A 26191-nucleotide genomic window follows, 5' to 3' on the forward strand; every position below is an offset into this window, starting at 1 on the left:
ACATACAGGCCTTCCCTATTCCCTATTCTTGAGCTTCTGCATGAATGGGAAGGTTTCTTCCCATTTTCCTTCTGATATCATGCCCTTCATGCCTCAAGGTTCAGCCCAGGCGTCCCTTCTCCTGCCTAGATACCTTCTCTCTTCCCAGCTGGGCTACTTGTTCTTCCGTAGTATATATATTTTTAAACCTGTATTTTTATGCTTAGCACATTTTTTGACAGTTATTAGATGATCATATATTTCTGAATAAGAATTTGATCGTGGCTAAAAATGTAATGATTTTCTGTCTTTTTCCTCGTGTGAATGCTCACACACGCGCACCTACACATACCCTTCAAAAAGGAGTTAAAAAAAATTTTTTTAATGTTTTTATTTATTTTTGAGACAGAGAGAGACAGAGCATGAGCAGGGGAGGGGCAGAGAGAGAGGGAGACACAGAATCGGAAGCAGGCTCCAGGCTCCGAGCTGTCAGCACAGAGCCCAATGCGGGGCTTGAACTCACGGAGTGTGAGATCATGACCTGAGCCGAAGTCGGACGCTCAACCGACTGAGCCCCCCAGGTACCCCTAAAAAAGGAGTTTTGAGGAGACTTTTAAAACGCCAAGTTTTGGGGCACCTGGGGGGCTCAGTCGGTTGAGCGTTCGACTTGGGCTCAGGTCATGTTCTCCCGGTTTGTGAGTTCAAGCCCCACGTTGGGCTCTCTGCTCTCAGCACAGAGCCCGCTTCTGATCCTCTGTCTCCCTCTCTCTCTGCTCCTCCCTCGCTTGCACTCTCTCAAAAATAAATAAAACATCAGGAATTTTTTTTTAAGTTTTAATGTGTCTCTCTTTTAACTTACTGGTTGATCTTAAGCCACATAGATTTTGCCTTATGCTTTTTTTCAGATGCAGGTAATGGTATTTGTTTCCCCCTAAGTAGTTTTCAAGAGCCTTAAAATTCATAAACATAAAATCTGCTTGCACTGTGTAGTTGTACTGTTTATATTCAAAAGTAAGTTACTAGCAGCTAAGGGGCCAGAGTGATGTCTCTGTTTACATAAGGGAGAATTAGAGCAGGTTAGATTATACCTTTTTTTTTTTTTTTTTTTCTATTAAGATTATGTTTGTAAGTGATCTCTTCACCCAGCATGGGGCTTGAACTTACAACCCTGAGATCAAGAGTTGCATGCTTTACTGACTGAGCCAGCCAGGTGCCCCTGGAGATCATTTTTTTTTTTAATGTTTATTCATTTTTAAGAGAGACAGAGTGTGAGTGGGAGAGGGGCAGAGGGAGAGGGAGACACAGAATCCGAAGCAGGCTCCAGGCTCTGAGCTGTCAGCACAGAGCCCAATGCAGGGCTTGAACTCACGAACTGCAAGATCATGACCTGCGCCAAAGTTGGCCGCTTAACCGACTGAGCTACCCAGGTGCCCCTGGAGATGATTCTTTAACAAAAATAAAGTGCTTTCTAATTTTTCCAGCTGCATAGTATTCCGTTGTATGAATGTGCCATAATTTGCCAATTCCCCATTGTCAATTATTATTATTATTATTATTTTTGCAATTACAGGCAATGCTTTAGTGAGTAATCTTATACATAAAGGTGTCCATTAGTTTTCAAGGGTCTTGGGAAATATGGTCAAGATATAGAAGAAAGCCTTGCATTTTACAGTAAGCAAATTTAGGAATCTTAACAATTGAAAGATCCTGGGGAAACATTTTTTTTCTTCAAAGTTTCTTATCTGAGAATGTTCCTGTCTAACTTATCAGCCACAAAGAGAAGTGAACAGGGTAGACCCTGAAGCTACCCGATTTAATTTTGGAATCAATTTGGTGATGAAATGTGTTATATAAGTGCTATTTTTTTTTTTATTGTTGCCAGTAGAGATGATAATTATTTTTCAAGAATTTTTTCATTTATTTCAAGTAGCAGAGCTTTGTGGCTTGTAGTGATTACAAAGACTATACTTTGCATTGTTTATGTCTTAAAAAAAAAAACAACAAAATGGGAAGCAAATTTAAGAAATTAAATTTAATTTAATTAAAAACAGGAGACCGAAACAGCCTCTGCCTTCAAATGCTGTTCCAGGAATTTTCTGACACAGAAAACCATCTTTTTGCTGTGCAAATGGAAGCAAAAGAAAACTGGGGCACTGGTACTTACATGGCACAAAATAGACTTCAAAATAAAGACTATAACAAGAAACAGAGAAGAACACTATATAATGATAAAGGAGACAATCCAGCAGGAGGATATAACAATTATAAATATTTATGCACCCAACACGGCAGCACCTAAATATATAAAGCAACTATTAATAGACATAAAGGACTGTAACACCCCACTTACAACATTGGACAGGTCGTCCAGACAGAAAATCAACAAGGGAAACAGTGGTTTTAAATGACACATTGGACCAGACGGACCTAACGGATGTATCTAGAACATTCCATCCAAAAACAGCGGAATACACATTCTTTTCAAGTGCACATGGAACATTTTCCTGAGTAGATGCCATGTTAGGCCACAAAACAAATCTCCGTGAATTAAAGATTAAAATCCTGTCCTGCATCTTTCCTGACCACAACAGTACAAAACTGGAAATAACAAACAAACAAACAAACATACCCAAACCTAAAAAACGCCACCATCTTTATCTTTGGGATCTAAAAGCAGGAATGACTTTGTCATTTCCCTGTGCTTCTTGGCTGAGACATTTTGGATCTTCAGTTTCCGGTATTTAAATGTCTACTTGTTTCTGGATTGCTCTTCTTAAATAGAGGTTTATCAGAATCTAGAGGCACCCTGGGAACAGTGCCCCTCAGTAATTGCTCGGCTTTGATGTAGAACAATAATTCTACAATGTTATCTTTTCTTTTTGCCTACTTGCCAGGCTGGCAGCCTTTAGGAACTGAGAGAGAGATTCAGAGAGGGAGTAAGTGAGGCAGAGGAAGAAGCAGCCTTCTATCGAATAGATATTTTAGAGAATGTAGCTTCTGGAGCTTTCTCAGCATTGCAGTGAATGTTGAAATCTGCAAGGAAAGATGGAAGGAAAAGTCAGTGAGGTCATCGCTCCCCGCCTTCTAACCTGCTCCTGGGCCCTTTGCAAGACTCGTCTGTAAAATTCTCTCGGAACATGTATGGAAACCCTCCCTGCTCCCTCCACCAATTCAACCTGCAATTTGAGAAACATTGGTCTAGAGCCTGCTCCATTGTATAGTCTAACTTTGAAAAAGCCTTGACGTTTGTCAAACTCTGGTTGTCTAAATTTTAGGGAGTGGCTGGGAAAGCGTCTGGCTCTATTTGAGAGACTGTTTCCTTCAAAGGAATAGTTTGATGTCTAAGAGTGTTCTCGGTTCAAAGCTGAGGCAACATGAAACACTTGTAAACTGAACTAGTTTTTATAGCTTCTGTAAACAAAGAAATGGATTTAAGAGGTCTAAAATGTTCTTTTAATCAGTAAGGAAATTTGGAAAAAAAATTATTCCCTAGTGAGGGTGAAGGAAAGAAGGGGGACCACAAAGGAAGCGCAGTAAGGAAATCATTATCACCAGTTAGATGTGAATTTTGAAATTAAACAAAACTGAAATTAAAGTGAATGATACATGGTAGCACGTGCTTTTCTTGTCTCTTAAGGCACTGCTTGTTTTCAGTTTCGATTGTTTTCGGGTTTGTTTGTTTTTGTTTTTACATTGAATTTATCCTGAGATAAAGATTCTCAAAGCAAGGAGTTTTTCCATTTTTCTGTTCTTAGGTCCCTCCCTTCCTCCCTTAACTGCGCCCGCTTCTAGAAAGCTCATGCAGCCATTGTCATAGTTGCTTAGTAACGGGACTGTGCATAAAAACTGTATTCTCCTGTGGAACCAGGTGTTCAGTTTTTGATATTGAGATGTCACGACAGCCCGTAATTTCAGTTCAGCTGCTTCCCCAACCCCTTCCTTCTTTTAAAAACGTGTTTGGTAGGATGGTTATGCTCTAGATAAACTAGGCTAGCCTTTGATTTATGTGCCTTTTGTGCTTTTAAATGGGCAGACACCTGCAGTTTATGTATTTCGGGAAAATAAAGTGTGCTAAGGTATGAGAGATTAAAGTCTGTTTTCTGAGATCCCGAAAGCAAAGTCTACTTTTTCAGTGAAATCTTGCATAGAATATTAAAAATGCCCACGGTGGTCCTGAGTAAAGGTGATGGATTCAGTGAGTCTTTGATCATGGATTGATGAAGGTCCAAACTGGTTAGAAATGATTCTGAGAACTATTGGGAGTATTGAGGGTAATTTAATGAGAGAAATTCTCGTCTCTCAGGGTCTTCTCTTTTATTGATGACTCTGTTCCTTGGGAAACTTAATTGTCTTGTGCTTTTGTAGGAAATAGCTAGCAACTGAGGACACACGGTATTCATCTCTTGTGTTATTGAAGCGTTTCCGTACTATTTAGCGCCTTTGTTTTTATTTTATTTGGCAGGAGAAGAAGAATCAAGGAAGGAGGACTTTATGAGGCTCCCCAGGGTTTAAGGGGTACAGTCATCTGTGCTTTCATCTGTAGTTGGTGCATCAGAGTATTTCTCTTGAATTTGAGACTGTTTCAGGTTTATATCTCCATGGATATCATCGCTCATTTAGCTCTTATCTGAGAGTGACAGAATCACTAGACCATGTCTGTTTCCCCATCTTGTCCCTTAAATATTCCTGTGAGCAGCTCAGCTTGTTTCCAGATGTTTTCCTTTTCTTCTTTCCAATCCTTTTTCTTTCCCTAAAATCCCCAAACCTCTCTCAGCTTGCAGCTCGTAACCAGAAAAGTGATTCCAGTTACTTTTCTCATGTAGGACATTCTGCCCTATTTCTTTTCAAGTTCCTTGATCTGGTCGAAGGCTTTGTCACAAATCTTCCATCGTAAGAGTCATATGTTTGTGCTAAGATGTTTCTAGGTGATTTAAGAAAAGCAACTACTGTAACACATGTTACTTTTATAGTGGGAAAAGGCTTCATAAGGAATCAGGCTGTTTTCTGGTACTGAGAAGACAAATGAGTTCCCCAAGCAAAAAGTCAATAGCATTATATTCTTACATTTTTTTTTTTTTTTTTTTTTTTTTGTTATTTATTCAAGCATGGGTTCCCCAGAACTGTTTTTGATTTCCTTCCTTTCTTCCTGGTCTTCTTTGTCTCTCTTTCTCTCTGTGTCTCTCTTTTCTCATATAATTTTGTAACGAATTTAGAAAAGGATTTGATCATTAATCTAATGTTTAGCGTTCTCTTATTTGCTGGTGACTTACTGTGCTTAAGGCTGACCAGTTATCCTTTCTGGTTAAAAAAAGGGACTTGGCCACATGTGTACCATTTGTTCCCGTTGTGCCCACGGATGCCCCCTTCAGAGATAATTTGGGCCATTCTTTTCGACCCAGACCCTTGTTACTCTCATCCCTGGTCAAAAAATTAGTATGGCTACTTCCTTGTACCTCATATTTGGAATATTTCAAAAGCAAAGAACCAAGCGTACTTGAGGTATTTCCCAAAGGCGACTGAGCATACATGAGCAGTGTTTAATGTTGTAATCAAATCAACCCCAAACAGAGGAAACCTGATGTATGCTATTCATACGCACACTAGTAATTGTGCTATATTTACCTAGAGAGATATTTACCTAGAGAGAAGCAATTTTCGTGGGTGGTTTTAATTACTGTAGTTTGTACAGCTTGACCAAAAATGTTTTCCTTTCTGTCTTACTGATTTCTTTGTAATACTCAACATCATTGCTGACCCACACACCCCTCTCATTATAGGATCTGGGTCTTGGCTCTTATGCCATTGAAAAGTGAGGTTCCTCTTGTGCATTGCCTCTTACCACTGTGCTTGTAGCTCAGGCCAGAAGTTTCTGTTGCTCTTGCTTAGAGGGTTCTTGAGTCAATTCAGCTTTTTCTGGCACCTTCCCAAGGAAGAGCTTGATCCAGCTGGCCTTTACTGAAGGACTTTTAGTAGCAGGTTACTGAGTATGTTAGGACTCTTTGGGCTACAAGTTACAGAAAACCACTTGAACTAATTTGAGCATAAAAGGGTGACTTTTATCTTTTTTTTTTTTTTTTTTTAGTAAAAGAGTGTCCCATAAGACCCAAGAACAGGGATGCAGCCAAGCCTCAAAGTGAATTGAATACAGGCTGTGTGTTTCTCCCCCTTTACTGCAGACCGAGTTTCTCTGCCTCTAATCTACAGGGCACAACCTGCTCCTGGGTTAATATTTCTTACGTATAAGAGGCAGCCAGACTGAGGTTGGCCACAGTGACAGATTTCCAAGGACCAGTGTGCATGAGATGTTCCCTCTGGACCAGTCAGGTCTGCCGGGGGCTATATATCAGTTTCCTAAGGCCGCTGTTACAAATGACCACAAACTTGGTGGCTTTAAGTAACGTAAATGTGTCATTTCACAATTCTGGAGGCTGGAAGTCCCAAAGCAAGGGAGTCTGCAGGATTGGGTCCTTCTGCAGGCTGGGAGTATTTGTTCCCTTTCTCTCTCTTAGCTTCTGGTGGCTGTTGCAACCTTTGGCGTTCCTCGGCTGGTGGCTGTATAACTCCAGTCTCTGCCTGTGTCTTTTTAAGACCTCCTCCTCCGTGTGTCTGTCTCTCCTATCTCTGCTCTCCCTCTCCTTTTTCTTAAAAGGACACCAGCCATTGAATTTAAGGCCCACACAGAATTATCTGATCTCCAGATCTTGATTATATCTGCGGAGACCCTGTTTCCAAATAAAGTCACATTCACAGGTACCAGGGGATAGGACTTGAATGTGTCCTTCTGGGGGACACAATTTAACCCTCGGCAGGCTGTGTCTTCATTATGTGAACATATGTGTACTAGGTTCCATATACAGTAACCACACGAACGGGGAAGGAGTGGCAATTCCCCAAACAGAGAGGGGACTGGAACACTACTTCCGAGGACTCTTCTGCAGCAGAACTGAATTGAGGGAAAGCCATGACGTTGGAAATAGGTATCTTTCAGCCCCTCAGCTCAGCCGTGCTTAAGTCTGAGTGACTGATGTTAGATCGGTATTGCTCTGACGGGGGTAGAGAGAGGAGACACTGAGTCAATAGAGAATCATTGTCAAAGCTAACATAATTGTGTTATTGCGATGGTGAGATGCCACCATCTTTTCCGTTATCATCATCCTCTGGAATATTCATTTGAAATTATATATTAGCTCTCCGAACAGTAGCCATGGTAGAGACAACCACTGCCTTGATGGCCAGTGGGGAGGGAGGGAAGGAAACTAGCTTACAGTGAGACCCAAAAAAGTTACCAAGAAAATTTTGGACAAAGTTGGTGTTAGAAAGAAGAACTTTTCCTCTGATTCTAAAAACTTTTTTAATAGACAATTTCAAAAATAGGTAGAACAGTATTATGAACCCTCATGTTCTGTCACTCATCCCAACAGCCTCTTAAAACATCCTGCTCCCTCCATAACCAACCCCCTGCCATGCTTGGAAGGAAATCCCGGACACTATATAATTTCTTCTGTGGCTATTTAACTGTATATTTCCTTTTAAAAAACAACAGTAGTGTCATCATTATAGCTGGATATACGTGTGTGTGTGTGTGTATAATTTTTTTTTTTAATGTTTGATTTTATTTTTGAGAGAGAGAGCAGGGGAGGGGCAGAAAGAATCCAAAACAGGCTCCAGGCCCTGAGCTGTCAGCACAGAGCCCGACGTGGGGCTCGAACCCACACGAACCATGAGATCAGCACCTGAGCTGAAGTCGGACGCCTGACCGACCGAGCCACCCAGATGCCCCTGTGTATACTATGATTTTTTAAATGTACAGTGTTCAGATTTCAAGTTGCCTCATATTTTTTTTTTATGATTTGTTTGAATGACCATCCAAATAAGAATTTGTTATGGCTTTTACATCTTTTTAGAGCTACATGCTGTCCCCCTTACATCTACCTATCTCTGGCGCCCTCTTTATCGCTCTCTTTTTTTTTTCTTGGACTTTGCTGCATGCATGCAAAGTGGTGTGCTTTCGCTTATTTCCCTGTATTTCCAAAATGAAAGTTTGCTTTAGAAATTTGATAAGATTTATGTTCAGTTTTTGTTGTTATTGGGAGGGGTGTTAGGGGAGAGAAGATTTCTCATAGACGATAATATGTTCTTTAGTCAAGAGGGAAACAATATCTGACTGTTTTCTTTTTTGGAGATGTTAGCTGTTGATGCTGAGTGGTTAGATCCATTAATTCATTTGGAGTTTCAACATGGTTGAAATTCTATCATTTTTTCTTCACTAGTTACCTAAAATATTGCAATAAAGAGAATCTTCCCCATATCCATTATTTGGTTACCCAGCAGTACAGCTTGTATAGGAAAGGCAGGATATATAGTGGGTTCTTTCTCAAATAAATTTGCCAAACTTCAAAATACTCAGCTTTTAATAACATCCTTCAGTGGTTGATCAATTAGGTTTTATTTTATAAAGAATTATAATGTGCTCATGGGTTTAGACTTAACTGAAGTATTTCGGTTCTCTTCCCTCTTTTTTTTAAAATCAGTTTTTGAGACCTTATTATCTTTTCCCTGTTTTTGAGTCTGTTTTAGACCCATTCTTTGGAAGCACTGAGGGAGGAGGAAGATGGGGGGAGAGAAATGTAAGTTTCAGAAGTCCCAGTGTCACTTAATGATTTTCATGTATAACAAATGAATGAAGAGGGAAGGGAGTGAAAGAAAATAGCATCTTCCAAAGGGGACTTCCTGTGGCCGCTCTGATCTTAAGTCGCAGGAACCATCTAATATTCCTAAGGTTCTCATAGGAGTTCATGTGCAGTGTGGTGAATCTAGCTGCGTGGTGGGCAGTCTTCAATATAGTAGGTACATCTCTGTTTACCATGCTGAGTACTTATCTTTTACTTTATTCTTTTTCTTTTTTTAAGTTAAAAAAATTTTTTATGGTTATTTATTTTTGAGAGAGAGAGAGCATGAGCAGAGGAGGGGCAGAGAAAGAGGGAGACACAGAATCTGAAGCAGGCTCCAGGCTCTGAGCTGTCAGCACAGAGCCTGATGTGGGGCTCGAACCCACGGACCACAAGATCATGACCTGAGTTGAAGTCAGACACTTAAGCAACTGAGCTGCCCAAGCCACCCAGGCGCCCCTTACTTTAACTTACTCTATCAGGAGTCTTAAGCTGGTTTTAATGTTGCAGTTACATGGATTAAGATGTATTAAAAAAGAAACAAACAAACAAACAACTCCAACAAAACCCACCAGCCTCCCTTCCCTCAATAGGCTTATGTCATTGCCTGATAATACAACAGGTATTATATTCATTTTATATTTTCTCATATTCCCTCCTTTGCTAAATGTGCGATCCCAGAAATGAAAAGCCTATAACCACAACTAGTAATACTATTCATATTAGCTTAGTTAGCAATAAATTAAATAACAAAAATTTTTAGAAAGGTTATTTATTTTTGAGAGAGCGAGAAAGAGAGTGCACATGAGGAGGGGAAGGGCAGAGTGTGAGAGAGAAAGGGAGGGGTTGCAGAGAGAGAGGGAGAGAGAATTCCAAGCAGGCTCCGTGCTGTCTGTGCAGAATCCCACGTGGGGCTCCATTTCATGAACCGTGAGATCATGACCTGAGCCCAAATCAAGAGTTGGACACTTACCTGAGCCACCCAGGCGCCCCTTAATGACAGATTTTCATAAGGGAGTTATCTGATACAATAATTTCAACGTGCATGTGTAAAAATCATGTAGTTAGAGAACTAGAAATTACTTTTAGAGGTCACTTCTGCAGTCAAGCAAGACGGTCAGCCATCTTCCATCCAACTATGGAGGGTGCCCGGAAGGGGTATGTCAAAGGTGACTCCTTGATTTCTGGCTGGCCTAACAGGTAGGTAGGGAACATCAAAAGACAAGGTGTGTGGAAAGAGCAAGAATTAGGTTTTAAACATGTTGAATTTGAGGCACATTCCAGTACCGGAGCGGGAATATCAGGTGACACGTTATGCCCTGAATGTTCGGCAGAATATGTAACCAGATCTTTTCTGCCCTTATTAAAGCCTTCACTTTGATTCGTTAAGGAACTCTTCTGCGTACCTGTGTACCTCAAACACAGACAGCCTGCTTGTCTACCTACGGGCTAATTCCAGGTCCTGCAAACGTCTCTCGGAAGTCTGCTTTTTCATATTAACATGTTTTCGTGTCTGTGCCAAACTGGCGAAAGAGAAGTCCTAAATAAAGGACCCCATGGTTATTTCATTGTTTATTTAAATTTCCACTCATACTATCCACCTAGATCAGATTTCATCTCCTGTTTGTGTTCAGTGGCCCATCTTCATCTTGAGATTCTAAATCTCCCCATCCCCTTTTTCACGAATAAAAAAAATAAAGGTAGTGCGTACTTCTTTGAAAACTCAAACAATGGCACTTGGAGGCAGTGAAAGTAGTAAGCAGTAAACGTTTCCTTTTTGTCATCTTCTCTTTTCTTCTTTTAAAGAGATTTTTTAAATGTTTACTTATATTTGAGAGAGAGAGAGAGAGAGAGAGAGAGAGAGACCGAGTGTGAGTGGGGGAGGGGCAGAGAGAGGGAGGGAGACAGAGAATCTGAAGCAGGCTCCAGGCTCTGGGCTGTCAGCACAGAGCCCGACGTGGGGCTTGAACTCACGAACTGTGAGATCATGACCTGAGCCGAAGTCAGATGCTTAACAGACTGAGCCACCCAGGTGCCCTTCTTTTCTTCTTTTTTAAAAATTCACTTTCCTGGGGCGCCTGGGTGGCGCAGTCGGTTAAGCGTCCGACTTCAGCCAGGTCACGATCTCGCGGTCCGTGAGTTCGAGCCCCGCGTCGGGCTCTGGGCTGATGGCTCAGAGCCTGGAGCCTGCTTCCGATTCTGTGTCTCCCTCTCTCTCTGACCCTCCCCCGTTCATGCTATGTCTCTCTCTGTCCCAAAAATAAATTAAAAAAACGCTGAAAAAAAAAAAAAAAATTCACTTTCTTGGGGCACCTGGGTGGCTCAGTGGGTTAAGCATCCGACTCTTGATTTCGGTTCAGGTTGTGATCTCATGGTTCGTGAGATCGAGCCCTGCGTCGGGCTCCACACTGATGTTGCGGGATCTGCTAGGGATTCTCCCTCCCTCTCTGCCCCTCCCTCTTCCGAATGCACGCGCGCTCTCTTTCTCTCTCTCTCTCAAAATAAACAAACATTAAAAAAAAAAAATCACTTCCTTTTTGGGCTCTGGTAAAAACTGGGAAGTGACGGGGCTCAGGGTAGGTGTCTGGTAGGTGTCTCACAGGTTCTACCAGATCTTAACTTGGTTCACTCTGGAATATAGAAGAAGCCAGGGTGATGCTGTGTAATCAAGTCCAGGCACATGCAATCAGGGACCAGCTAATTGCTCTGAAATTGGAGCCCCGTTTCTAGACCTGTATCAAAGATATTTTATAAGCACATACACTCCATAAGCCTTATAAAATGGGATACTCCTTTCATACGCGTATTGTTCTAAAACTTGCATTTCCCTACTTAATAGGTATTGGACATCTTTCCATAGGTCTGTTTGCAGCTTTGTTAACGGCTAAAGAGTATTCTAGACTGTGAACGTATCATATTTGAAATATTTCTCTATTTGACAAACATGTTTTTCTTCTTCCATTTTTTAAAATTTATTTTTAACGTTTGTTGATTTTTTTTGAGAGAGAGAGACAGAGACAGAGAATGAGCAGGGAGGGGCAGAGAGAGAGAAGGGGAGACACAGAAACTGAAGCAAACTCCAGGCTCCTAGCTTCCTGTCCAAAGCCCAATGCGGGGCTTGAACCCACAAACTGTGGGATCATGACCTGAGCCGAAGTCCGACACTTAATCGACTGAGCCACCCAGGTGCCCCTCTTCTTCCATTTTTTAAAAAAAAAATTTTTTTTACCGTTTTATTTATTTTTGAGACAGGGAGAGACAGAGCATGAACAGGGGAGAATCAGAAAGAGGGAGACACAGAATCTGAAGCAGGCTCCAGGCTCTGAGCTGTCAGCACAGAGCCCGACGTGGGGCTCGAACTCACGGACCACGAGATCATGACCTGAGCAGAAGTCGCCCACTCAACCGACTGAGCCACCCAGGCACCCCTCTTCTTCCATTTTTTAAGATAACAAATGCAGTGTAAAATCTTCTTTTGAGTATATATAAGGGTAATTCTATATGAGGGGTTCTTAGAAGTGGCATTCATGGGAAAGCGGGTATGTACTTAAACAATTTTTTTTATGGATTTAAAAATTCATGGATGCTGCCGATTTGTTCTCCATAAAGACTGAACCAGCGGGGGCATCTGGCTGGCTCAGTCGGAAAAGCATGTGAGTCTTGAGTCTTGACCTCAGCATAGTGAGTGCGAGCCCATGTTGGGTGTAGAGATTACTAAAAAGAATAACCTTAAAAAACCTTGAACAAACGAATGCTCAACCTGAAAGTGCTTTTTCCCCCCATTCACTCATCAATCCTGGATATTTTGAACCTTACTTTTCTGTGACTTGCATATCTCTATTCTTCGCTCATCTTTCTGTTATATGGTTAGGCTGCTTTCATTGCTTTTCTTGTTTTTTGGATGTTAATGCTTTGTGTCTTATAGGTTTGTAAATATTTCATCTCATATTGTCTCTTAATGTTTTTTTTCTCACCTGAAAACCCTCCCCACTCACTTTGCTAAAACCACCTGGAATTTTAGTTATAGATTGTCTTTTTCTGTTTGTTCTTTGTCACATTTGAAAAATGTTAAAGACTTGGCTATACATTCTTTTGGTATTCATCCTGACCAGTTCTTTGTCATGTATCTCTTTCTGTTTCTTCAGTTTTTTTAATCCTTTATCTTTTTCTTTTCTTTTTTTAATTTAAAATAAGAACCTTATTGAGATATTATTCACGTATTAGAATATCGTCCTTTGAAAGCGCATATAACTCAGTGGTTTTGGGCATATTTACAAAATTGCACAATCATCATTCATTATCTTAAAATTTTTTTTTTCATGTTCATGTATTTTGAGAGACAGAGAGCAAGAAGAGAGCACGAGTTGGGGAGGGGCAGAGAGAGAGAGAATCCATGCTGTCAGCATGAATGCAGGGCTCAATCCCACCAACTGTGAGATCATGACCTGAGCCAAATTCAAGGGTTGGACGCTTAACTGACTGAAGCACCCAGGTGCCCCTGGGTTATCTTTTAACTGGAGAACTTCATTAAGAAAAATGTCAGAATATTATGTCTGAAAGTATTTCTTTTGTCTTCATGAATTACTCTTATTTTTTGGGGGGGGTTGTTTAGACTTACTAAGTTATATAAACCTTTTCCTTAGAATTCCATATATATTTCTTCAATCACTGTTGCAGATGAGAATGCTGATGCGAAATTAGAAATGATGTCAGTCTAGTGGTCTTTATTTTATATGTTTTATTTTATAAAATCTGAGTTTATAGGATTTTCCTTTTGTCTTTGGATTTGAGAAATGTCAGCAATTAATTTTTTCAGGAATCTTGTCTAGCACTTGGGGGCCTTTTTAATTTGGAGACATAAATTCAATGAAAAATTTTCCTATCCTGTTTTTGATTTTTGCTTCTCTAGTGGTTATTGTTTTCTACTATTTCACCATTTTGATTTTCAGCACTAATCAACCGATTATTGTAACCTCTTTCTGCAATCATATAGAATTCAATAGAGATTTCGTTTAAAAAAATTTGTTTTAAGTTTAGTTTGAGAGAGAGAGAGCGAGCGAGTGAGCATGAGTAAGGTAGGGGCAGAGAGAGAGGGGGAGAGAATTCCAGGCAGGCTCTGGAGCCTCGTATGGGGCTCGAACTCACTAACTATGAGATCCTGACCTGAGCCGAAATGAAGAGTCAGACGCTTAACCTACTGAGCCACCCAGGCACCCTGTAATTTAGTTGTATTTTTCAGTTTTTTAAGAAATTTATTTAAGTAATCTTTATACCCAGTGTGGGGCTCAAACTCACAACTCTGAGTTTTGAGTTTGAGTGGGGCTCAAACTCACAACTCTGAGTCAAGATTTGCACGCTCTTCTGACTGAGCCAGCCAGGCGCCCCAAAAATATAGTTTTTTAAGAGCAGATCTCAGAGTAACAATGGCTGAAAACAAGACCTCAGACACAGAAAACAATGGCTGTCTTTATGAGGACAGATGGAAAATACTAGGATTTAGGGTAGGTTTGGGTTTGTAGTTAGTTTTAGGCATATTCTAGGCTTGAGCATTTATGAACTCTGACCCTTGGGTTTGTATAGCCTCCTCTGTAAAGGGGGAAAAACATTACAATCTTTATGGTACGGTTACAAGCACTAGATTACCACAATTTATTGAAAAAACAACCAGGTGCTTTACTGACATACTCTCATTTATTCTTTTTTTTTTTTATTAAAAAAAATTTTTTTTAACGTTTATTTATTTTTGAGACAGAAAGAGACAGAGCATGAACGGGGGAGGGTCAGAGAGAGAGGGAGACACAGAATCTGAAACAGGCTCCAGGCTCTGAGCTGTCAGCACAGAGCCCGACACGGTGCTTGAACTCACAGACCTCGAGATCGTGACCTGAGTCGAAGTTGGCTGCCCAACCGACTGAGCCACCCAGGCTCCCCTCATTTATTCTTTATAACAACACAAGAGATGGGCTTATGATTCTAGATTGTATGGATGAGGATGTTGTGGTTTCTAGGTGTTACAAATCTTGCCCAACATTCCCTAGCTAATTAGAATTAAAGCCAGAATTTAAATAAAAATTAATCTGAAACCATCTCTCTCAGGCCACTTGAAATATTTGAATAATTTAAATAATTACTCAATTGAATTTACTGTTTGAATGCATCTGTTATTTGATTGACGCCATTATTTTTCAAAACTTACGATCTATTCATGCTACACTTTTGCTTAAAATATGGTATAGACTTAATTTTCCACACAGTAAAGTCTGGATCCACAAATAAGACCAAACAAGATTTAACTTAAAGGTTAGAAAACCGGAGTTCAGAGGCACCTGGGTGGCTCAGTTGGTTAAGCGTCTGACTTTGGCTCAGGTCATGATCTCATGGTTTGTGAGTTCTGGTCCCTCGTTGGGCTGTGTGCTGACAGCTCGGAGCCTGGAGTCTGCTTGGGATTCTGTGTCTCCCTCTCTCTCAGTCCCTCGCCCACTCACGCTCTGTCTCTCTCTCTCTCTCTCTCAAGAAAATAAACTTTAAAAAAAAATTAAAAAAACCTGGAGTTCATTTATTAGCCTTAGTTTTCTGTAAATTAAATGCATATATATGATGTATGTGCTTTTCTCTGGGATTCTACTGCTTTTAGGAATGGGTGACCCAAATTGGTTAAAAATCATAGGTGTGTATGGAGTTTCCTCAAAAATTAAAAACAATTACCATATGACCCAGTAATTTCACCACTGGGTATTTACTGAAAGAAAATGAAGGCACTAATTAGCAAAGATATCTGCACCCTGTGTTTATTGCAGCATTATTCACAAAAGCCAAGATATGGAAACAACCCATGTGTCCATCCATAGATGAATGGATAAAGAAGATATAATAAAACACACACCCTGAATATTTCTCATCTGTAAAAAAGATGGAAATCTTGTCATTTACAGCAACATGGATGGACCTAGACGGTATATAATGCTAAGTGAAATAAGTTAGAGAAAGACAAATACCACATGATTTCACTCATATGTGGGATTTAAGAAACAAATGAACAAAGAAAGAAAAAAAGCTGAACAAAAAAAAACATAGACTCTTAAATACGAGAACATACTGATGGTTCCTAGAGCGAAGGTGAGTGGGGGGATGGGTGAAATTCTTTAAGGGACTAAGAGTACATTTATCTTGATGAGCACTGAGAAGTATATAGGATTGTTGAATCATTATATTGTAGACCTGAAACTAATATAATACTGTATGTTAACTATATTATCAATAAAAAAAATCATAGGGCTGTTATCTGTCTTCTCTAGAACTCCAATCACATCGAAAGCAAATTATTAAATAAGGAAATGTGAGCCACAATTGTGAGCCACATATGCAATTCAAAATTTTCTCATAGCTGCATTAAAAAGTAAAAGGAAACAGGTGATGTTAATTTTAATGACATAGTATGTGCCCCATATATCGAAAATATTATTTCAATGTACAGTCAATATAAAAAATTACACATGATATTTTATATTCTTTTTGTGTCCTGAATCTTTAAAACGCAGTGTGTCTTTTATACACATAGCACGTCTCAGTTTGGATGAGCCACATTACAAGTGGTCAGGAGCCACATGTGGCTCTTGGCTGATGTATTAGACAGTGTGGACAAACCTCTTGTCAGCTGGAAAACTTTAAATGTCATAAAAGAGTACACTAAATAACACCTCACATAATTGCCCCAAATGATACCAATGAATTAAGTCCAAGTCTTGCCCTAGCCTAAAGATAAAGTTAACAGTGACTTGTAACCTACCATATTCTGGATAGTAAATTACATAATACATGTTAAGCACTTAGGAGTATACTTAGCTTACAGTGGATGCTCCATAAATATTAACAACCATGATTTAAAAAATACTGCTCCCCCCCCATTTAACAAGCAATTATTTTTTTATTTCTAAGATTTCTTTTTTATTCCCCAAGAAAACCTTATTTTAAAAGGGCAGGCTAATTTGTAACAACATGGATGAACCTGGAGGGTATTATGCTACGTATTAACCCAGAGAAAGACAAATACTGAACTAGGTAACACTTAGTATGTGGAATCTTAAAAGGAAAAAAAAAAAAAGGGGGCGCCTGGGTGGCTCAGTCGGTTAGGTGTCTGACTTTTGATCTCAGCTCAGTCTCAATCGTGAGTTCAAGCCCCTACCTGTTGGCCTCCGCACTGGGTGTGGAACCTACTAAAAAAAAAAAAAAAAAAAAAAAAAAGCCAAACTTACAGAAACAGTAGACTGGTGGTTGCCAGCATCTGGGTGGGAGAAACGGGGAGAGGTTAGTCAGAGGATACAAACTCCAGTTATAAGATGAGTAAGTTCTGATAATCTAATGTATAGCATGTTGACTACAGTAAACAATAACGTATTGTATACTTGAAATTACTGAGAGTAGGTCTTTAGTATTTTCATCAGAAAAAAAGTATGTGAGTTGATGGATGCGTTAATTATAAAATGATTGCCATAATCAAGTTAATGTATGCACATATCACATTGTATACTTGAAATATACTATAATTGTATTTGTCAATTTTACCTCAATAAAGCTGGAAAAGATCACATTTCACAATTAAAAAAATTAATAAAAAGAAAAAAAATAAAAAGGGCAGGCTATTCTATTTTTCTCTTTTTCTGTCTCTCTCTCTCTCTCTCTTTTTTTTTTTTTTTTTTGATATATTATCCTCCTACCTCTTAGAGAGAATAAAGGAAAATTTTAAGATTTTATTCCCCACTCCCATTAATTTTATTTTATTGGGGGTTATTTGCCCCGAATGGTCCCCTGGCCCATTTTTTTGAGTGGCTAATCCATTTCATATGTCTGGTTATTATTCATGGTCTACTAATATTTATAAATGAAGGACTTAATTATTCAGCATGGGTAACTGATGTGGTCACTGCCTGCAATTATGTGGGCTGATGTTTATTTTTTCCTGATTGGTACCCCCCACAAGTGTGTGTAGGGAGGTGATTGAGAGGCTGGTGGTTTGATTCTTTGGCTCCAGCTCTCTTTTAAGTATGTTGCCTGAGAGCTGTCGACTTTTAGGCCTCTTGGCTGTGCTGTAGAAAGAGGTGGGTGCGTGTGGGTGGTTTCTGTTTAGTGTGGGTGGCAAGTGTTCAATTATTTAAAAATGGTAGGGTTAAGAGCCTGATTAGAATATTCACTTTTTATCTCTGGCATTTAACGCGTTGTTATGTTTCTTTACAGGAATACACATGGCTTGCTAAAAGCCATTATGAAGTTATTACAAATGCAAGCTCTAAAGGAAGGACAAGGTGGGGAGAAGAATATTCGGAATTTATATACTATAAGGTATGCCTTTTTTTCTTTCTTCAAAATGTGTGCGACTTGTTAACTAAATTATGAACAGATATGCTAATCTGTTAAGAACTAGTTATTTAGGCAGTGATTGTGGGTCTTGACCTCTCAGGAAGTTAGTATTTTAAAGATGCATAAGATTGAGGCAGAGTTGAAAACATGCCGACACCACCATTGTGGGTTTCAGGGTTGCTTCCTTGGAATTGGACTCTGTTACCCAAAATTCCTTCTGCTCTGGAAAATTGTAACCATCTTCCCAATACTGTGAAAACTGTAGAGTTGATTGAGTGAATGTACATAAAGCAGGAGGAGTTTGGGTTAGGTAGGAGGGTAAACTTCCTCACTCTAAAAAAGGAATAGGCCATTTAAAGGTTAATACCCAGGGCAAGGTTGGTAGTTAGGGGCACTGATTTGCCTTTTCTTTGTCCTGTATATAATGTAACATGGTAGAACTGTGTTAAAAAGAACATAGCAACATAGAAGGTAGTAACAATTACAGTGAAATACATTGGATTTTATTGAGTTTGGACAAGGGACGGCATCATACTTACTTGTGAAGGTGACCCTAACCATTGCATTGAAGGTCCCAGAAAGCCATTTCCTAAAAAAAAAATTTAATGTTTATTTATTTTTGAGAGAGAGAGAGAGAGAGAGAGAGCAGGGGGAGGGGCAGAGAGAGACGGAGACACAGAATCTGAAGCAGGCTCTGAGCTGTCAGCACAGAAAGAAAATGTTCATGGGATGAGCTATCAGCTCTGAGGTGTCAGCATAGAGCCCAATACGGGGCTGGAACCCACCAGCAATGAGATCTTGACCTGAGCCAAAGCTGGACGCTCAACCTCCTGAGCCACCAAGGCACCCCCCAGAAAGCCGTTTCTTAAGAGAGCGTCTCTTAGTGAATAGAGGGCCCCAGGAACTCTGTTCAGTTATGCGTCTGGAATATGCCTGTTTCAGAAGAATGAGAACGTGGGACCATAAACAAGGGCAGTGGTTTTGGGGGGGCGAATGGCTTACATGGTGATCCAACAGGGAAAATAAGTCAGGTGCTAATGAACCGTCATTGGCTTGAGCATATAGCACCTGTAGTTTTGAGCATTTGACATCACAGCTATCAGAAGCTACGAGAGTCTCCAAAATACCAACTGAAACCTGTTACATATACTTCTGGTACTTTGCTTTTGATAATAAGCCAAAAATGTCTCCTGTATTACAATGATCTTTTCTGAAATTTTAGTGCTACTTATGATCTTTTTGATTTTTGTGAGTACGTTATTGAGTTTCTCAAGCCAGTTTTCTAACAAGGTCAGATTTTCATTTTATGTATTTTCTTCTTGACATGTTTTTTGAATATCTTCAAACATACAGAAAATTTGGAAGAATATAGTACAATCAATTAGTGAATTCATTGCTAACTTATGAGTTAATTCATAAATTAATTTATTTTTAAATTGGGGAAGCAAAAGGAAAATTGTTTTTTTGAAAATACTCTGGAAACTTGGGGTGTGTAAACTTTTTCAAATTGATAAATATGATTTTTTTCTTTTCTTTTTTTTTTTTTTTAAACATAGTGGTGCTCTGTGAGATAACAATGTTTTCATTTCTGGTTTCTCTTTCATCCATTACATTAACCAGAATTGAACCTAAGACAAAGATCAGCAGATTTTAAATATTTCTAGATGAGTCATATAAACATCTGTGTGTGTGTGTGTGTGTGTGTGTGTGTGTGTATGTTTAAAGAAGTTCAAACTCTTGGGCCACTGTTCTAGGATAGAAAATAATTCCATTTCATTGTTGTTCATTGGGAACTATTTATTTTAAAATAGGAAAGTCAGGGGCGCCTGGGTGGCTCAGTCGGTTAAGCGGCCGACTTCGGCTCAGGTCATGATCTCACGGTCCGTGAGTTCGAGCCCCGCGTCGGCCTCTGTGCTGACAGCTCAGAGCCTGGAGCCCGTTTCAGATTCTGTGTCTCCCTCTCTCTCTGACCCTCCCCTGCTCATGCTCTGTCTCTCTCTGTCTCAAAAATAAATAAACGTTAAAAAAAAAAAAAATTAAAAAAAATAAAATAGGAAAGTCATTCAAGTTTTAAATTTTTATGTAATAGCTTTATTGAGATATAATTCACATACCACAGGATTGACCCATTTAAAGTATACAATTCAACAGTTTTTAGTATATTCATAGAATTATGCAACCTTGCCATAATTACTTTTATGACGTTTTCATATCCTCCCACATTCCTCACCCATTAGTAGTCACTCCATATTTCCCTCCTCCCAGGGGGATATATCTTTTTTAATGTTTATTTATTTTGAGAGAACAAGCAAGAGAGTGGGGGGGAGGGGCAGAGAGCGGGAGAGAGAGAGAGAATCCCAAGCAGGCTCTGGCTGTCAGCCCAAAGCCCAATTTGGGGCTTCATCCCGTGAAATTCTTCCCGAGTTGAGTATTCATCTCGGATACTCAACTGACCGAGGCACCCAGACACCCTCCCAGTGTTGTATTTTTAATTCAGTGGTTTTCAGCACTGACTGCTTATTAGAACGACCTGGGTGTGCTTAAAAACAAACAAACCTAGGACTAATCAAATGCCCCGGATCAGCTGAATCAGAATCTCTGCTGTAAGGCCTAGGCATTTGGATTTTTTTAAAAAGATCCCACATGATTCTGATTCACAGTGAGTATAAGACGGTATGTCAGCTTGCTCTGATGTGCATTGTCTTTTATGTTTGTAAAAACTTAAAATTTTATTTAAATCCCAGTTAGTTAACATAGAGTGTAATACTGATTTTAGGAGTAGAATTTAGTGATTCATCACTTACAGGTAACACCCAGTGCTCATGCCCTCCTCTAATGTGCATGCTAAGTGCCCGGGACCTTGTTGATTAAAGGGTTCTTTTTCTTTTTTTTTGTAATTTTTAAAAATATGTATTTATTGTTGAGAGAGAGAGAGAGAGAGAGAGAGAGAGAGAGAGAGAGAGAGAGAACCTGAAGCAGGCTCCAGGCTCTGAGCTGTCAGCACAGAGCCCAACATGGGGCTTGAATTCATGAACTGAGAGATCATGACCTGAGCCGAAGTCAGACGCCCAATCGCCTGAGCCACTCAGGTGCCGCAGGATTCTTTTTCTTTAGGTCTGGGATGGGCTCAGGATTGTCGTGTAACAAGTTCCCAGGTGATTCAGCCGATGCTGCTTTCCGCCGCTATACTATATAAGCAGTGCTTGATCGGAAGCGGTGTTAGTGGTACCTGGGAGCTTGTTAGGAGGCTGAGATCTCTTACTCTGTTTCAGCCTACCTGGATCAGCACCCTCGCTCCAGGTAGATTTTCCAGGTAATCCGTAGGCACCTTAAAGTTAGGAAGCTCTGGTTCAGAGGATGGTAAAAGCAAATTTTCTATCATCCAAAGAGTTATTCTCCTTTTCGAACTGATTGCCCTCGCTGTGTGTGATTGCCAGACCTTCAGTCATCTGTAATGTTTCACCTGTTGCCCCGCTTTATAATTTATTATCCCCTCTAGTTGGTTCTTCTAACTTACGGTCTTGTTTTCAAAAGACAGTCGGTGGAAGGTGAGGATGGGGAGCCTCGTGTGAGGAGCTCAGATCGTACTGGATACATAAGTTGTGGCTTTAGAGGGGCGGCACATTAAGAGGTCCAGAATCAATCACCTGAGTTGGCATAATCCAGTAATGTTTATGGAGAGCCCTTATGTGAATGGCTGTTTGGCACTATAAATCAGTAGAGTGTAATCGAGTGTGTAAGAGCCTTAAGTTCCTCCAGGGGGGATTGAGGATGGCAGGAACAGAGGAGAGGTGAGTCTGAAGAGCAGATTCCCCTCAAGAGAGCTATGATTTTACCTGAGTCAAGCATAAAATTGTCATGCTGTTTTAGAGCCTTCTTTGCTACACGGTGGTTAGCAATATCATTCCGCTTTGGAGAGGCGGCTGATGAGCTGTGTACGAAAGCCTAGAAGGGATACCCGGAGCCCAGAACTCCACTGAGAGAGGCGTTCCCTGGTTATGCTGGAAGATTAATTTAAAATGGAAGTTGTATGACAAATAATTGTAAGCTTTCTGGGAATGAAACTGATCTGCGTTTTGATGGTATTAAGGACTCTGCTAGCATACAGCCTTGGAGTTTACGCATTTCTCACTTCTCCTTGTCCTAATAGCAGATTAGTTTGAATTCTAGCAAAACAGAGTCTGCGGTTATTTTAAATGGGTCGGTGCTGAATTGCACAAGTTGTGCCAGTATGGAAGTGAAGAGAGCGGGGCGGGAGCCCCCGCAGCATGAGCCAGCGGCTTCCCCTGGTTCCTATGAATTTCTCAAAGGCGCTCTAGAGAGGGTATTCTCTTTTGTTGAACCTGGAGCTCAGCGGTTCTCTAACTTTCTGTGCCTAAGAAGCGCCCGGGGAGCTTGTTAACAGGACCACTTCTCAAGCTCTTGCTGGAGATGAGTATTCAGTAGGTTCTGCAGGAGACTTGGGAATCGATGTGTTTACCCAGCTGCTCAGTGATCTGGATATAGGTCACCTGTGGGTCAAAATTGAGAACTATTGCTTGAGCCCCTGGGAGCTTAAAGGTACCACATATGAGCTGCAAGGAGCCCCTTGGGGGCACACCAGAGGGGATATTGAGTGGCTTAGTCCTGTCTCCTTGCCTCTGTTCCCTGCTTGGGAGGCAAAAGGTCCGTTTCCTCCTAAGCACCAAGGCACCAAGTTCATCTTGCCATGTCCACCAAGGACAATAGAGAGGTCGAGAGCAGAACCAGAGAGCATTTCTAAAGGAAAAGCAGACCAGTGAAAGCCAGTGAAGTACACATGCGAGAGGGGATGTAAGATTTAAACTCCACTGCTCTACTCAAAAAAATAATTCTGTGGCCCTAGCAAGTTAGTGTTCTTCATGGTCAGATGATGCTTGTTTGGAGCAGGAGGGGAAGAGAACTCTCCGCACCCTCTTGTAAAGCAATACTTATTTGCAGTGTTTGTAGTGTATAAGGAGCTCATCCTCAGAGGGTTTTGTTTTTTGTTTTGTTTTTTTACCGTTTATTTTTGAGAGGCAGAGAGAGACCGAGCATGAGCAGGGGAGGGGCAGAGCGAGAGAAACACACACAGAATCTGAAGCAGGCTCCAGGCCCTGAGCTGTCAGCACAGAGCCCAGTGCGGGACTGGAACTCACAAACTGCGAGATCATGACCCGAGCCGAAGTCGGACGCTTAACCGGCTGAGCCACCCAGGCGCCTTCATCCTCAGCGTTTTTGATCTGTTTGTTTGGAACATGGCTGGAAACGTGCATTTTAAGATTTGGATAGACCGGCGGTCTACTGACCATGCTTTGAGATCCATTAGACTAGAGTGTATGTGGCTAGTAAAGTTTGTATCGCTGAGCCGGACCCTTCTTTAGTCTTGTGCCTTCAACAAGATTAAATGGGGATGTTTAAATGTGGTTTCAGTGAATGATTTTTAGGATGAGGGTAGCTGGAAGCACAACACAGCACATTTATGTTTCGCAGAGACTACGTGTGAAACTCCGGGTCCATGAGCCTCCACTCTGGTTGCCCAGTAGAGCCTCTGAGGGGCTTTTAAATATACAGGTGCCTGGGCTTTTTTTGCTAGAATGACTGGAGCATTAGCCTCAGGCACTGGCGTGATTTTAGAGCTTCCTAGATGGTTTCCAACGTGCTGGTAGGGTGGAGAACTGCTGGCCAGTTGTTGACATGAGGCAGTAGGGGTTCATTGCTGCTAGACCTTCAGATGTTTCAATGTTAAGAATATTTTCTCTGAAATTCCTGACCACTGAATGCCGGAAAACAATTCAAATTTTTAAAAATACAGGGTAGGCAGACAAAACACATCTGTTCACAGGATGGAGTCCAAGTGCAAACAGGTTTGCAGCCTCTGTTTTAGGCACTTACCAGTTTTCAGAAACTTGAGAAGCTCTTCTTTCCTTGTGAACAAGTTTTTTTTATTTTTTTAATAGTTAATTTTTTTTTAACGTTTATTTATTTTTGAGAGAGAGAGAGACAGAGCGCAAGCAGGGGAGGAGCAGAGACAGGGAGACACAGAATCCAAAGCAGGCTCCAGGCTCTGAGCTGTCAGCACAGAGCCCGAGGCGGGGCTCGAACTTATGGACTGTGAGATCATGACCTGAGCCAAAGTTGGACGCCTACTTTAACCTACTGAGCCACCCAGGCCCCCCAGTTTTTTTATTTTTTATTTTTTTTAAGTTTATTTATTTTGAGAAAGTGGGAGAGAGTAGGGGAGGGGCAGAGAGAGAGAGAGAGAGAGAGAGAGAGAATCCCAGGCAGGTGCTGCTGTAAGCAAAGAGCCCATTTGGGGCTCGAACTCACAAATTGTGAGATCGTGACCTGAGCTGAAATCAAGAGTCGGATGCTTAACTGACTGAGCCACGCAGGTGCCCCTGTGAGCAATTTTTTAATTACCTTTTTTTTTTTTTTTTTAAACTGCTAATGTGTCCTTTAGTTGAGGCTTATTTTTCTTTTCCCCCTTTTGTTCAGTCTGGATTTCCTTTTGGTTAGTTTGAACTCCACATTTCTGTAACATACTTCGATGTAAGTTATTTAAACGTTCTCCAATATTGACCATAGAGGAAGTGTGGCAGAGAACTTAGACGTAGTGTGCATGTCAGTCGGAAGGAAGAACAACTAAACTAAATCTTTATGGTTCCTAAATTATTGAGGCTCATTTTCTCGGTGGCTTTGTAATAAGCCATGTTTTTCCCTCTTGCAATTTTACCATGTGCTTCTGCGTTTAGTTTTTCCTCTGCATATTCATATTATGGCAATCTTTTCAAGATCTCTCTTCCTTTAGCCGAAGTGAGGAAATAGCTGTGAATTCATGAGCAGTGACTGCTTGTTCCAGAATTCCGGCACCATTCTGATGTGCCAGACAGTGGCCGACATGCACAAATAGCAAATGTTAAGAATCTTATTTGTGGAAAGGTTCAGTCTGATCAACATCAAGCTGTACTTTCTGAAATCAGGGAATATTAAATGGTTTGGCAGATTGTGTGCTCTGAAATGGGTGATTAGGCCAATAGTCATGGATGGTTGTACCCTGAGTGGATTAGTTATGCACTCTAGATGTGTATTTGTTCATCTGTTTGGACGGTGTTCTGTCGTTTATTTAGATGGAGAGTTAATTTTAAGAAAGTGAAGACGTGTGTCCTAAAGGCTGAAGTACTTTCGAATTCATATTAATCTTTTTCACTTATCTCTTAAGGCAAACACATTTGTCCCTTAAGGCAGTCAAATAGAAAGTGCGAGAGAGTCCCAAGGGAAATTCCCACGCGGAATGCGCCAAGACCGGTTGGTGGTTGTGGACCTCAAAATGTGGCTCCAGGTTTAGTTTGGCTGACTAGCTCTTTCTTAGCATTGAACTCCTTCTGCGTCTTCTATCCGTTTTGAAGAACGCAGCAGAGTCCGCCGTGGGAAGGACACAGGAAGGATGTTCCAGATCTGGGTGGAAGCACGTGCCTGCATGCTGCTGTGGAAAAGGGCTGGTGCCCTGGAGCTGCTCACGGGGAGGTGCAGGGCTGGAGCTTAGTGTTGGAGAGACGGGGAGGCCGAGATAGAGGCCTGGGACAGGGGGCGTGGCCAAGAACACAGGACCGTGGCATAGACTTTGGGTTTTAGTTAAAGTCTAGTGGGGAGTTATTGGAGGTCTTTCTTTTTAACTCATAATTTGAAATAATTTTAAAGTTCCAGAAGGGTTGCACGAATGGTACAAAGGACTCCCTTACACCATTTACCCCGTGAGTGTTTTTATGCTTTGCCACATTTGCTTTATCGTTCTATATGAGAGAGAAAGACGGAGAAAGAATGAGGTGGGGGGGTGGGGGTAGGCAGAGAGAGAGAGAGAGAAAGAAGAGGACAGAGGATCTGAAGCAGGCTCTGTGCTGACAGCAGAGAGCCCAGTGTGGGGTTTGAACCTAATGAGCCGTGAGATCATGACCTGAGCCAAAGTTGGATGCTTAACCGACTGAGCCACCCAGGTGCCCCTGTTGATACAATTTTTAAAAACATTTGTGAGTAGATTGTATGTATTCAATACTGTGTATTTTCTAAGAACAAGGATATTCTTTTATATAGCCAGAGAACCGTTCTCAACTTGAGAAAATTTAACATCGAGAGAGTAATTTATAGTCCATATTCCAGTTTTGTCCTCTCTCTTAATAACGCTCTTTTCTACC

The 26191-nt window shown here is 40.8% G+C and overlaps 1 protein-coding gene across 4 annotated transcripts in view; it reads left to right on the forward strand.

The window, feature by feature from the left end:
* FOCAD (focadhesin) overlaps positions 1-26191 on the forward strand; it is a 322539-nt gene that overhangs the window by 38844 nt on the left and 257504 nt on the right. For all 4 annotated transcript variants that reach the window (XM_078436754.2, XM_078436756.2, XM_078436757.2 and 1 more), the window contains one exon: positions 17880-17984. In XM_078436754.2, the coding sequence (XP_078292880.2) occupies positions 17880-17984 (105 nt within the window). The remainder of the gene's footprint in view (positions 1-17879; positions 17985-26191) is intronic.

Source organism: Panthera onca, chromosome D4, assembly GCF_046562875.1.
Source record: "Panthera onca isolate mPanOnc1 chromosome D4, mPanOnc1 haplotype 2, whole genome shotgun sequence".
In the NCBI taxonomy this organism is placed as follows: domain Eukaryota; kingdom Metazoa; phylum Chordata; class Mammalia; order Carnivora; family Felidae; genus Panthera; species Panthera onca.